The sequence below is a fragment of the Limulus polyphemus genome, unplaced genomic scaffold (genome assembly GCF_000517525.1).
Source record: "Limulus polyphemus unplaced genomic scaffold, Limulus_polyphemus-2.1.2 Scaffold309, whole genome shotgun sequence".
Classification (NCBI taxonomy): Eukaryota; Metazoa; Arthropoda; class Merostomata; order Xiphosura; family Limulidae; genus Limulus; species Limulus polyphemus.
Genome location: NW_013665919.1, coordinates 103172 through 118406, shown reverse-complemented (window position 1 = coordinate 118406; position 15235 = coordinate 103172). Strand labels below are relative to the sequence as shown.

Here is a 15235-nt window from a genome sequence, read left to right as displayed (position 1 = left end):
GAATGCAAGTCAGCAAATGAGATGACATGGCCTATCACCCGTGACCTGTCTCGAAAGGGTTAAAGGATATTGAATGAATCTTGAAACACTTGAGTTTTCTTGAGAATCTCTGCTAGTCTATAGTATATGTGTTTGAAAACAAATACAACAAAATATACTATCTTTTGAATTGAATATATTACATTTCTCATGTACATGTATTGGACATTAAAATAATTTGTTGTAAAAATAAAATCATATTAATTTCTTTAAGTGAATTTACATCCTCATTTTAAAAGCATCAATGGATCATAATACCTAGTGAGCCATTCCAAATTTATTAGGGCTGTAACAAAGGGTAGATTTTGACCTTCAAAGATTTCTAACACACCACCAAACAAAGTTTCAATAACACTAAGTTGCTTAAGTGATGATGTCACCATAACCTCTAGCTTATGTTTGATTGACAACTATTATTTTACATATAATCTATATAAATGAAATAAAATATTCACATGTAATTAAAAAAATTGTAATGTAGAATAGTAACCATGTTTTTGTACTAAAAAAATACATGTTTATGTTCACACATTTCTACATACATTGAGCTTTCAAGAGCATCATCTTGCAGCCAATTAAAAGAGCTTATGCTGACTTAAGCAAACATATTTGTATTTAACAGTCACCATGTCAAGCAGGTTAACATTCAGTGATTTTTAAATATAACTGTTGATTAATTAAACATAATGAATAAAAAACACAACAGAATAGGGCAACAGTTAGAAAACAGATACAGAATTTCAACCATAATAAAAAGTTACAAGATTGAGTTATTATCGGTCACATTTTTTGAAACATCTTGGAGATGATAATGTTAAAAGTTACACTGATGATCCTTTTTAATCATTAAAATTATTAGTGTTAACATATTTTTATGTCATACTTTCTTGTCTTGTACACTAGGGATTCAGTACATTTTATTGAAGCAGTTCAACCTCTAAACATACTCCCCACCACCACCAGCTTGCTCCCACACATGAAATGAACTGCTAGATATAACATTTTGTTTAAGTAACAGGTATTATACAAATCAAACAATTGAATTTTACACATGTGTGATATATTGTGCTAACCTTCATCTACAGTTATTTGTGCTGTAAAACTATGTAGGCTCTTGAACACATTTATGCTTAACATTATGTACATTTAAAGGAATTTTTTGATTTGACTTTAGAAAACAAAGTCCTATCAGTTTTTACCTACAGAATTCAAATATATGTACCACTTAATTCTATGCCAGTACATGTTTTTATTGAAGTATTGGAATTATTTTTATGGCTACATGTTTATTATCAATCTCTCTTCTGGTGTTCAATTTTTGCTTGTTGAATATTTGAATTATTTCTAAGACTACATGTTTTATTATTAAATAAATAATAAAACATGTAGCCTTAAAAACATCTTTTCCTGCAGTAAATTTTCCTTGTTAAATTATTATAATTATATTTAAGGGTACATGTTCATTGTCTATCTTTTTTTCCTAAGGATACACCCAAGATGAAATCTTTTAACATTGGGATGATAGGGAAAAAGGCCTTATCTAAAAAAGCACAGGAGAAGCAAAAAAAAGAGGTACGATGGTATATTTGTTTGAACTGTGTGTAATTTTTTATGATTGTTCGGCTCATGCACATGAAGTATATGTATTCTAAAACATTTAATATGATAAATGTTTTGTATATTGTTGCAGATTATGCTATAAATTGGTATTGATAATTGGTATTTTGTAACAAATTTTTGTATAATTTTAAAAATTAAGGATATGGAAAAGAGGATTTATATTTTTTACAATATTGTTTTTGGATAGAGAATTTTTAATTATTAAAGTTAAAAAAAACTTTCACATACCTAATGAAATGCATATTATCTGTAACAGTGAACACTGAGACATGCTTTATGGTTGAAGCACCATTTGTGGCATACTTAATCTGATGACCATCATCTTTAGTAATGGTTATCTAAATCAGTAGAGTAGGTTTGCCCAAGATTTGACATTCATGCTCCTCACAATACATGTAGCTAATACATGTTTTGAAAACTATGCCATTTTAAGTTTTTGTCTTTTCATTGACAGGTTAATAGCCTGAAGATTTGGTTCACTTTTTGCAATGTGATGTTTCCTCACAATGAACTCTATGAACTTTTTTCTACATCCATTGTCAAATTTGAAATAAAATGTAGCGTCTGATTGAAAATTGTTAGCTTAGTTACAAGTGGCTTTTAGATTTTTTTCTATAAAACAAAATCCTTATGAGGGAGTGTAGTCTATAAATTAGTTTTTGACTTAGTAATTTAGATACTTTTCTTTTTACAGATATAAAATAAACTGTTTTTTTGAAGTCATGTACAATTATACTTATTGTTTTTACTTTTATCCTGAATCATTTTTCAAATTTTATACACTAAAAATCTTACTTGTTCTAAAAGGTAAACTTTGTGTTTTGTGTACAATAGGAAGAAGAAAAGGCAGCAGCAGAGGTTTATGAAGAATTTGTTGCAGCTTTTGAAACGCCAGCAAAGCAAGGGAAATTATTTGTTCGTGGTGCTGTAATCAATCCTGGATCAGGGGGTGAGTTTAAGGAATGGTAATATTAGATAATGTAAGTAGTGACTGTCTGCCATAGAGTGCTTTTGGTTGAAGTATATACTTGCATGAGTATATTTATTTCGCTTACTTATGATAAATTAAAGCAAGCTAATTTTCTGTTAACTGGTAAATATCAGGCAAATAATTCTTCAAAACTTAGTAGATCGGCAGAAACAGAAGCTGCTAGTCTGATTGACCTGAAAACCTCTGTTAGGAGCAGCCATCATAGTGCCTGCATATTGAGTCAGTCTTAATTTCAAAAATAAATATTAAAAAAATTCTAAACATTCATTTCTGTGTTACGTGACTTATCAGAGCTTTGCTTTCTCTACTTCAGTATTTTCTGACATGAGAAATAACCTGCTGCACTTTCCAACCAGTTAGAAACACTAACTATAAATAATTACAATCAGAAGTCTAAAAATGGAACTTTTTACCTTCTTGATTTACCGAGATATCAATAAATTTGTTAAACCCACCGTAGAAGGCTCCTCTGTCTAACTTTTGAGATTGTTCGATAATCAACTTTACATGGCAGAAAATATGTTTATAAACAAAAGGAAGAACAGGTTCTTCTCTGCATAAATTGTACAAGTCATTGTTTAGTTTTTGTGACATAAATATTTAATCATCTAAAATATTTTGTATTTGGTTATGGTAACTTGTGCTCTAAACGCTGAAGGAATTTTTTAACCTCTCTATAGTTTACTTAGAAATTATATAAATTATAGTAATTTGGGACATTCTCTTCTAGTGACTGATAACTATTTTGTGTTATAAAATACATTTTTTTGGACATTAAAATTTGTGATACTCAATGAGGTTTATGGAAGAATGTCTAAATAGTTTTAATAAAATGCTGTTTAATTGTTGTCCTTAGAAGCTTTTATTTGTTTAAAATTTTTTATGCGTGTTCATTCAAGCTAAGTTTATAATTTGATTAGCTGTGTAAACAAAGTTTCAGAATACAAAACTATGAAATATCATTGAATTATTTTATTTAACTTTGTGCAGTAGCTTATTAAAAATGTAGTTAAAAACAGCTTATATAACAAACATTTAAAAAGTTAAGTCTGTCAGTTCAATATTAGGGATGGCTAGTACAGATAGACCTTGTTTAGCTGTGTACGAACAAATAAAAACAGAAGTTTTATTGCTCATCCATATATTAGCACAACAAATCAATTTGATAAAAATAAATCAAAGTAATTGATTTTATCTTATATTCTCTTCTTAAAATGAATGAAGCTTCATATTGAATTTACCTAGTAATTACAAAGTTATTATCTAAATGTCATGTTTATAGTGATGTATGACTACAGAAAGTTACAAATGGGATATTATTATGGCTCAGGTATTTTTTCTAAATTATTCATGTTACTTGCCTCCTTGTAACAATAAATTATTATATATTTTTTATAAAGCTACTTAGAATTGTGTTCAATGTTTGTAAAAACAAATTCTATAATAACAATAATGTTATTTTGGTGATGCTTTATGTATGTGTGTGTGTGTGTGTGTGTGTGTGCTAGTGTGTCATGAAAAGGCAGTAACATTGTATTTTTGGACATCACTTACTTAAAAGCAAGGAACCTTAATACAATATATAATTATGTAAATATATTAGCTTCATTAAACCTTAAAGTACCTAAACAATTTCTGTTATTTTAGTAGGTGATAAAACTGTTCATTGATTATTACTGTGGTACATTTTAGGATTTATAAAATGTTACTCATAAGAAACGGACTTCCTGTAGAATTTCTTTAATTGTACATCCTAATAATTTTATTGCCATGAATTTAAGCAGTTGATAATGTTTGAAAAATTATTTTCCAATAACTGTGAGAATAAATATGTGTGTGATCATTTTGAGTATTTAGGGCAAGTAGGTTGCAGAATTTTTAATAGTGAGGAATGTCTTAATAAGTTCATGTGTTTCTAAATTAATCAAAATATGGTTTGATGCCTTTCAAACAAAATCAAACTACATAATTATTCCAAAACATACATACCTCCACTGACACTAATAGCTATTTCTAGATTTTCATCTTTGCTATCTAATGTTGTGTGTGCTTGCTCCAATCTTTATACACTCCACTCGACTGCCCTCGGCAATTTCTAATTTGCAAAACTTTACGCTGGCTTTCACACGCCCTCTATGCAGGTACTGTATATAAGCACTGTGTGTAGACAATAAAATCACTTTTTGGAGACTTACCACATTCCGGTCACTAACACAGGCTCTTAGTGGGGAGTATGGGAGGGAGTGTCAGTGGAGGTAAGTATGTTTGGAAATACATTTTCAGTTTAGGAAAATGAAAACTTCCAAAACATACATGACAAATTTCAATACTTTTATAAATATCAAAAAGCTTATGCTGTAAATCCATGTGGAAGGCTGTCGCTTATTTGAAAAAACTCAGGATTAAAAACAAGTTAACATCTTTTAAATATAAATACACATGTCAGTAGTTAAAGTCTGTGAAAATATGTTTTGTCCAAGTTGGTTAAAGAATTATTAAAACACCTTTTATAGTTGCAACCTTACAACAGATATTGGGGGATTTTGATCACTAGTTCAGGTACTACTCTGTTAAAACAGTAAATTTTTACTTCTTTTGTATAAACTTATAATCTAATGAAAAAGAAATTGATGATTTCAGAAGAAAAAACTACTGGACAAAGTGGTAAGCTCTATAAACCTCCCAAACTGGCAGAGATTACCAAGAAACCAGAACAACCAAAACCTGACATTCCAAAGTTTGATAAACCAGACAAACCTGTAAGTTTTTACTACTTCTACTAAATAAAATATTGATACATGTAGTGTTATGTAGTCTTTGTAAGATCACTTCATATCACTTTGCTGTGAATCACAAACATTACTTCTATGAATAAATGAAGGCACTTAATCTAATAGCTTTGCCACTGTAGGTGGACAATTAACTCTTAATTTATATTATTATTTACTTATTAATATCAATTACATCAGTTAAATGTTGCATAAAATAATGAACTAATCAACATTTTATTTCTGATTATTACTGTTTTAGGTTATTTTAACCACCCAATTAATTGAATTATTGCCATTATGATTCCTCATTATTTTTGGTTAATTTGGAAGTTATTCAATTAAACAATCTCACGACTCATTAAAATAATCAACCAATCAAAATTAGTGTTTATGATTATTACTATTTTTGATTATTCTAAATATACAAGTCTTGTGAAAATAATTAATTAATGAGCTCGACAATTAATCAGTTATCAAATTCCACTAATTCCTCAGCTGTATGAATAAAGACTAACATTCTTTATGTTCTAACATTCCATATGCTGTGTCACAATTCCACTATTTTTGTCTCCCAATGACAGTGGCAACTATTTTTTCATTGGTCCATCTGCCACTCCTTTCCTCCTGGCATTGATCATACTGTGAACAATTTTTCTGCCTTTTTACCTGGCTGTTTGTTCATGGTTTGTCTGTCTCTGTCCTTCATAGTTGTTGGCTTTCCTTATCCATGGCATTTTGCCTTTCCAAGTACTACAAGGAGTTTCTTTCCCTGTCCTCTCCACTCTGTTCTGCTTCATCATTCTCCTCTGTCCTCTTCATCTGGATGACACCTTAGTAGGTTTTTGCATGATCTCGTGTATACCCTATTGGAACCATTAGTTTTTGTACCATCTTTCTTTCCAAACTTATTTCCTCCTCCTCCTAACCTGTGATTACCATCTTTTGGATGTTTATGCTATGGATGATTCTCACACCCTTTTTCACTGCACTTATATACTCCTTTCCCTGGACTGATATTTTCTTCCTCAGATTTCAACTGCTTGGGAGAATAACCATACTTTTTCTTCAATCTCTCTTTTTTTCTGTCTCTTACCTCTTTGATCGTTCGGACTTGGTTCAGCTCCTATGTCCCATTTGGACTGTTCTATGTTTCTTATAATAGACTACTCACTTTTGGTGTCCCCACCATTTTCTGTCCCTACTCAGGAACTCCCTTTTCTTCCAAGGACCTCTCTCCTTCCACCTTTACTGGTTGGATCTATCAACTCCTCTAGTTGTCATTCAATTTGCCACCTTACACATTCTCTTGCATCTTATCTTTGCCAGCCTTAAAACAAGATCCTCCAGGTAGGAATGTAAATAATTCCACACAGTTCTCTCTTCTTATCTATACCATCTGGCTGTTTTGTGTCCTGATGGGTTTTGGGTTTAACTGGTTGCCATTATTCAGTTACCCCACCATCTTTAAGAAGAATATGTACAATTACTTTTTCAGAGCCACTTTTTAATTTCATAGGATTGCACTAAGTGGCTGTTGTTACTTCTCAGAGTATACTTACCCAAAATCTGCATTGAGTCTGGGACATCCCTTAAAACCATCCATAACTAAAGTGTCCTCATGCAGCTGTAATCTGTCCTGTAGACTCTGTTTAGTGGAGTCAAGGTGAGCACATATGATACAAAATCAGAATACACATCTAATGCACCCATCCTCTTCCTGCATCCAGAACCTGTTTAGTTGAGTAGAGGTGAGCACACAATGTACAGAAACACAATCCATAACTCATGTGCCCTCCTCCTGCAGACAGAGTCTTTTCAGTAGAGTTGTGATGAGCACACACTATGCAAAACCATACTGCATAACTAATGTGCCCTTTTTCTGCAGCTGGAATTTATCCCATAGAGGCTGTTCAGTTGAGGTGAGCACACTGGGTATGGTCTGAATGCATCCCAACTACACTACACATTGGCTTACCATCCACTTGTATTCAAATGGTCAGATAGTGCTCTCATTCCACCCATTCTTGAGACACATTAGGTTCCTTTGCATCTTCTCCCTTACATTCTGGGTGAAGAGTATACCTTGGTTGAGATGAGATGCAGTCTACAATGGGTATGCCCCTATGGAACCCCTGCCATTGGGTGTCACACTTCATCAACTTCCCTTTGGGCATCATTTGAAGGGAGCTCATCTAGGTATAATTTCCACCAATTCATTAGGGGCTTTTCTGCTTGCAGGGGTGAGTTATCATTTCTGAAGTTAACATTTTTCTAATGTGCAAATGTATTTCCAATAGATACTCACCTCCTCACACACACTCCTGCTCATCCTTCCTACTTCCAGTGTACATTTTTTGTCTTGCCATGTTAAAGAATGAAATTGTGTTGAATGCAAGTGCATAGGGGGAGTTACTGTGCATGAAGGTTGTATCACTCTCCTATTGGTGGAAGGCCTTTTTTGTATGATGATGTCATCATGCATCAGCCAGTTCACATTAAAATTCATGAAATTAGGTGGGAGTTACCTGAAGGCTAGTGGTGTGAAAATTTCATAGGCAGATGCACGAGGAGAATAGCTTTCCTGTGTGAGGATGCGAGCATATATGAGAAATACATTTTCAGATTTGGAAAATGTTAACACTGATTTTAATCAGTTGATTATTTTTGTGATAACCAATAGAATCAGAACTTAGATTAATTGTTGGAATAATTGGAAACACATTTTGATTAATCGATTAGTTTATGTGACTCTAATGAATGTAATTTGCTGCTCACAGGTAAACGATTAAACTGTCCAGCTCCAATGACAAAAATGTTTAAATCCTGTACTTTTTCCAAAGTGATCTTGCAACAGGGTGTGAAAACTTTAAATGTATTATAAACATAAACAAATAACTCTTAAATGTAAAAAATCTGGAAACTTTATGTTAGCATTCACTGAAAGCAAATGTGTTGATTTACAAAAGTAATCTTGGTCAGCTGTAAGAATAAAGAGAAGTTAAGGCTTTGAGTGTGACTGAGAATTAAAATGATACTCCACATTCAAAATAAGTGAAACAAACTTCATGTTGAATTTAATTAAATACCTACAGTATTGTAAACATGAATAAATATAAGTAAAAAAATGCACAGTCTACATGTTTCAGCTGGCACCAATCAGTCATCACCCAGATACAATATCCACTGTTTTGTCTCTATTTATAAGAAAAATACTATGTTTACTTGTGGCAGACCAATGGAATTCATACATACATCATAAACTTGCATAAACCTTCCATTTATTATCTTTAACTAAGGCAAGAGATGGAAATAATGATCTCCAAAAACCATGTAAACCTGGTCCATTATAATTATTCATACCATTTTTTTTGTCATTTTCAGTAGATTCACAATTATGATGTTGCTCATAAAAGTTTGGTGCCACATTAGCTTTGTTGCAGTTAATTTATCACCAATTTCTCACTCACCGCTCTTGTTTACAATATTTTTGTTGTTCTTTAACACTTATGGAAAACAAACATTTTGTTGGTCTAATATCAACTTGTTCACATATATTGTTTGGAATTTCATAAAAACCGTGTCTTTTATTTTTTCGTAAATAACTTTATAATACCTGCCACACAAGCTAGCCCAGGGGAACATTTCAGAAACTGGTAATTTAAGGTTATTTTGATAGATCTGAGTGAATGAAGCCTCAGCACAACTTCTAAATGAAAAAAAACCAAAAAAAACTAAATGTTAATGTAAATATGACATGATGAAATCTATATGATTATACTATGGTGGTATCATACTGGACATTATAGCATCCTTCTTATATTTACTTGTCATTGTAGAAATGACCTTTTTAATTTAAGAATTGCTAAGGAAATCATCTTGTAATGCATCTGCTTCAACTTCAACACTGCATCTTTGGGCTTTACTGTGCCGTTAGTTTCCCACAATATTGAAACTAATGATTTCTTATATATGATTCCAATCCATTTTCATGAAGTTAATGATACCATTGTGCCCTTGTTTTATGTGTTGCTAGTCAGTGCAGTAATTAATTGACAAATCTTCAATTCAGCTGGTATGTCAAATTGATTGGGATATCTTTCCTCAACTGACCTGGACCCAAGGTTTAGCTTCATCACTACACTTAAACCATTACTTTCACAACCATATCTAGAACATTTCAAGCATGTTTCATTGCTACATCATTTTACTTTACATTTACAAAGTTGACTTTTCCATGTTGGCTCTCATGGTCTTGGGTCCAGTCACGGGTGTAGTCCACAGACCTAGACCTAAAAAATAGTGCCAAACGTCTTCTTTATATCTAACCAAAACAATGCAAACCTTTACATAATGAATAATTGTTTTGCATCCACATCAAGAAGCCAGGTTATCTCTTATGGCAGGTGTTAAATGGTTTATAAACAACTCTAAAATTAAATTTTTGAAAGCTTTGGATAGTTTACTACAAATTTTAAAGAATTTAGTATTAATGTGATGGTTTCATCTTTATTTTGTATTTTGGATATATCTTTTTCTTCTTTAACTTCTTTAAAATTCTCTCACATAAACCATTTATTAAACTTAGTTTGATCTCTTTATTTACAGCAACATTGGTTTACATAATTTCATTTTTTAACTACTCTCTCTCTCTCTTGACCAGAATAAGTATTTAAAGCTTTTCGTAACATAGTTTATAAAAACACCAATATTTTGTGAGTGATGACTATTTGAATGACAATTAGGAAAAAAGTTATAAGTATATCATGAACATTCTAAATGGTTTTATATATTTAAATTATTTTTTGTTAATAAGAAAAATTAAAAGGAAAGCCAATTATTTTGTTTTGTTTCATATGTTAATTGAGTTGCAGGAATAATACTATTTGCATGATCCAAAAATATTTTAATTGCATTATCATCATGAGGGATATGAATTTGCATATAAATATCAAAGAGATGTAGAGAGAGTTTTTTTAAATAACATAATTTTAGAGTTGTCTATAAACCAGCAAAACATTAGATTTCTTTCTGTTTAGTAATAAAAGTGTCTTATATAAAGATAAAAGGCAAGGTATTTATGCAATGTATGTGAAAAAGTTTATGTTGAATGAAATGTATTCTTTTTCTATTAGAGTTAAAGAGCAGCAAAAATACTATAAACAAAGGAAAAAGAAGAATTGGCTATTGCTTTACATATTTATAATACAGGGCATTTAATTAATTGGGATGAAACAAATATTATTGCAGAACCAAAATTTTATGAGCATTGCAATATTGGCAATTCTATTAAAAGTGGCATGGCCTGGCGGTTTGTGTTAGAGTGTTTGAGTTGCATTCTGTTGGTTGTGGGATCAAAAACCTGGCACCAAACATGCTTGCCCTTTTAGCCATCAGTGGGAGGGGGGTTATAACATGACAGTCAATCCCACTATCTGTTGGTAAAGAGTAGCCCAAGAATTGATGGTTGGTTTTGCTGGCCACTTGACTTCTTTCTGATCAATAGTTCAAAATTAGAGCTGATAATCCTAGTAGCTTTGCCAAATACAAACCAGCTTTTGAAATTGAAAAAAAGAAAGAAAAAAAGAGGGTAGTGTTAATATTATGGATAATTATAATGAACCAGATTTACATGATGTTTAAGAGATCCTTCTTTTCCTCTCTCCCCTTAGTTCAAGATAATTTATGGAAGGTCTGTGTGAGTGTTTGACATATGTAATAGTTCAATTCAATAGTGTGCTGCATACAAATGCAAAACAATGTATATTATAACGCTGTTGACTGATGACTGGCTGGTCTTAGCCAAAACATGTAGGTCTAGTGTTGTTTTATTTATATTTATCCATGCATACAACCGTGTAGGTATGTGATTTTTAATTATTAATCTGTGTCCTAACACAGAAATGGGGTTCTATCATGATAACTAGTGTGTTGAATATATTACTTGGAGGGGAGAAAGGGTGCATTGTACATAGAGGTAGGCTGTCATATGTTTGTAAATTGGGTCACAGGCTTTACTTATGTTACAGTGCAAACTCAGTTTATTTGCACAGAAGTGACAGCGAGGCTTGACATAGCATCAGCATACTGAAGGTCAAAGGTAAATAACTTTTGAGCCAACATGATTGGCTGTTCATAACTACATATCTATACAAGAGAGTTGCTGAGCATGTGTTTTGATGTAATCGTTCTTAGAAATCAAAGCACAGGTAACTCAGAAATGTTGGCCATGACAACAAAACATGCATTTTAACCAAATCAAATCTTGTGCACCAAACAGTCAAAAGTCAGGGTTAAAAAGGGAAACAATGAATGTACATAATAGAAGTTACATAGTGATAAACTTTAATAAAATTCCTAGAATATAATTGAAATATTTTTCACTTAGAGCCACCAGATTACACTAAGTTTGTTACCAATGTCCTCTGAGTATATGTGATACTTTTAGTCAAAACTATTTAGAACCTTTTGTCACCAATTAAAAACAACACATTAAAAAAAAAAACATTTACACTAGTAGAAAATGAGTGTTAAAATGTTGTGCACATGATGTATCCAGTCTAGGATTAAGTATACTTCAGTCCTGTTTTTAGGATTATTTATAAATATCAATAGCGTACAATATGTAAAAATTCACAAGTTACCCAAGTGTTAGGTAAAAATTAAACATGATAGAAAAAATGTAGCTTTCAGTTGACATGTGCAAAGGATTATTTTCAGCACTTACTGGCAAAAACTTGTATGATTAAGGTGACTCACCATAATCAAAAACTTGTATGATTAAGGTGACTCACCATGATCAAAAACTTGTGTGATTAAGGTGACTCACCATGATCAAAAACTTGTATGATTAAGGTGACTCACCATGATCAAAAACTTGTATGATTAAGGTGACTCACCATAATCATAGTGGCATTGTTTTGCATGTAATGTGATCAAATTAATATAGATTCATGTTGTTCAAGAAAAACTGAAATATGAAAAAGTTTTCATTTTACCAGGATTAGGATGAACTCTTAAAAGATCATGCCATTATAATAAGTAGAAATGGATAAATCTTTTCAAAAAGAAGTGTTAAATTGTTTGCGCTTGATCAACAGTCAAATATTTGACCTTCATCAATACATATTCATTTATAACTTTGACAACTGATATTTAAAGACATCCATTTTGTAAAGATAAAAAGAAGACTGAGCTTAATTTAGAAACTCGTGTATATCTGATCGTTGAATAATCTTATTTAGAAATTATATTTTTGTTTTTGGAAAAACTTGCAGCTTTTTAGGAAGTGACAACTACATAAAACAGTATTAAAATACAATATCCTAGAAAGTTGTACTTAGTTGTATATACTCATACTTTTCCAGAGATCTTACAAATATACTTGTGTTGTTGTTAAAACTAATACTTAATGCAATTCCAAAATTGTATTGTAGAATAAGAAAAAAGGAAATGAGAAGCAGAAGAGTAATCTTGAATTGTTTAAAGAAGAGTTAAAAATGTGAGTACTGATTTGAAAATTTTATTTTAATTCAATCAGAATTGCATGGAGCTCCCAAAAAAACCCTATTAAATGATATAAATGAATACAAATTGCTCATAGAATAAAGTTAGCCTCTTTAGGTTTTAATGTCTTTTTTATACCTTAGACAGTCTCTGGACACTATTTTTGTCATATAAAACTTAAGTATTAATAAGGCAAGTTGATTTTCTGTATATCTATTAGTGGTGAAGAATGGTGTTCAGTATCGTAACACGAAAATATCTTCAAGATTACACAAAATTAGTTGAAGCTTTATTAATATGAAGTACCCACAGTATGTTGTTTGTGTATCAGTTTTTGTATTTTTTGTAGTTTGGGTGAAAGCAATCATAAGCTAAAATTAACTCAAAAGTGGACATTCAGTGAGATGTATTGGCTAAATTTTCTCATTATTTTAGAGATAAGTTTTGGAAATAAAAAATAATAATTTGACTTGTAGACCTTTGCCCAGTTTGCTAGTTATGTGGAAGTTTTGTGCACTTGAAATTTTGTGAGTCAGTGTGAGTGATTGAAATTTGTGTCTATTCAGAATTGGTATAGCTACTTGGAAATTCTGCCACATAAAAATTTTTTTTATTGCAAATAACTATCAAGAACTATCAAACCTTCTTGGGATCTTTTTTTTTAATATTGTCCAAATTACTTTCCCATCCAATAAGTTTTATCTTTGTGTTTTCCTCCTAGTTATTAGTCTAGCTCTATTGTTTAGAGTAACAGCAGTTCATGAGTTTTAGAAAATATTTTTGGAATTAGTACAGCAATGGTTGTGACATAGCCAAAGAACTTGCATGTAAACTATGATTGATTTAAAAAACAAAACTGGCAAAAATTATTGCAATAACAGTACTGGTAAAGTAGTATTAAAATCTGTGGTTAAAGAAGCAAGCCAGCCAATCAATAGAAGTGTTTGAGTTTGGGGTAACATCAAGGTTTATTTCTGAAAAAATAGAGAATTACAACTGTTTCTATTATTATCAGTAGATGTACGTTTAAGAAAGTAGATTTGAAAAAAACTTGTTTCATAATATATTTTATAGCATCCAAGAAGAAAGAGAAGAACGACACAGACTTAAGCATGCCATTAAAGATCAGATTAAGACTGGGAAGTATGAGCCTGTAGATGCACAGATTAGACTAGGTAAGTAGAAGCCAGCTATTGGCAGTAATTAGAAGTAATCTTCTGAAAGCTGTGGTATTAAAAGTTTATCTTGAAGCATCATGAGATCGATCAAAAGGGTTTTTAAAATCTGTAGAATTTAAGAAGAACCCAGTGCTTCATCCAGTTAGATAAGTAAAATTTTGTCTAACTCAGAAAAATGTAAAACCTTAACATAATCAAGTTCCTTATATACCTTTAAGTATTAGGTAGAAGAGAAACATGAAAATGTTTAGTAAAATTATAAATACAACTGTTTAAGTAAAAATCAAAATACTTAATTTGGTAAGATCAAGAAAACTAAGCCCTTAATGTGCATCCATGCACACTTCTCTACATGTTAATGGCTGTGGGGATGTTGATTAGCCCCCTCCCCCCATTAAATTAAGTAAATCAACCTGCTTAATTGATGATACAAATGTAGGGATCACTCTTAATGTTTGGGATCTTTAAGTGAAATTGGCTTATGACCTTTGCATATTTTTTATTTCTTAATACATTGCCACTTAGATAAGTGACACGTACATATGTGAGACTTTAAAAAATCAGAAAATTAGTTTTATTGTTGGTCACCTTAAAAGCAAGTTTGAATAAAATGAACCATGTTATAAGCAAAAGCAAGAAAATAGTTCGCTAAAGCTTGCTGAAACAAGTCAATATTGTTTAATGTCAAACAAATATATATATATTTATTTTTGAAGCTCACTACAGTCTATGTGTAAATAAAGAGAGAAAAAAGGAACACTAAAGAATTTTTATTTTTACTGTATAGGATAAAACAAACATTAGCTTGTAAGTTGACCAATAAAGTTTAGTAACTCAAACCTACAAAAATTGTTTTTATGCTTATAAAAAAGTAACCATTATCACTCAGATTATATAAAAAAAATAGTTGAATACTGAATATGACTAATAAGTTTGGAAACTTGGTAATGAGTTGTTTATGAGTACAAGAGAAGATAGTTTTTGGTTTCAGATTTTTCTTTCTGTTATTCTTTGTGATATTTCTCATAAGAAATTTCTCATGATTCTTCATAATTCCTTTAAAATGAAACCTTAAGTTGAAGTGTCTGTGCTGTAGTAGTTATACAAGTTTAAGTGGACTTAATTTTATTATT

At 31.2% G+C, this 15235-nt stretch overlaps 1 protein-coding gene across 1 annotated transcript in view; it reads left to right on the top strand.

Moving 5' to 3' along the window:
* LOC106457268 (U2 snRNP-associated SURP motif-containing protein-like) overlaps window positions 1–15235 on the top strand; it is an 80667-nt gene that overhangs the window by 10228 nt on the left and 55204 nt on the right. Inside the window, exons 2-6 of the mRNA XM_022383107.1 lie at window positions 1525–1611; window positions 2494–2608; window positions 5291–5409; window positions 12855–12919; window positions 13999–14099. Of these exons, the coding sequence (XP_022238815.1) occupies window positions 1525–1611; window positions 2494–2608; window positions 5291–5409; window positions 12855–12919; window positions 13999–14099 (487 nt within the window). The remainder of the gene's footprint in view (window positions 1–1524; window positions 1612–2493; window positions 2609–5290; window positions 5410–12854; window positions 12920–13998; window positions 14100–15235) is intronic.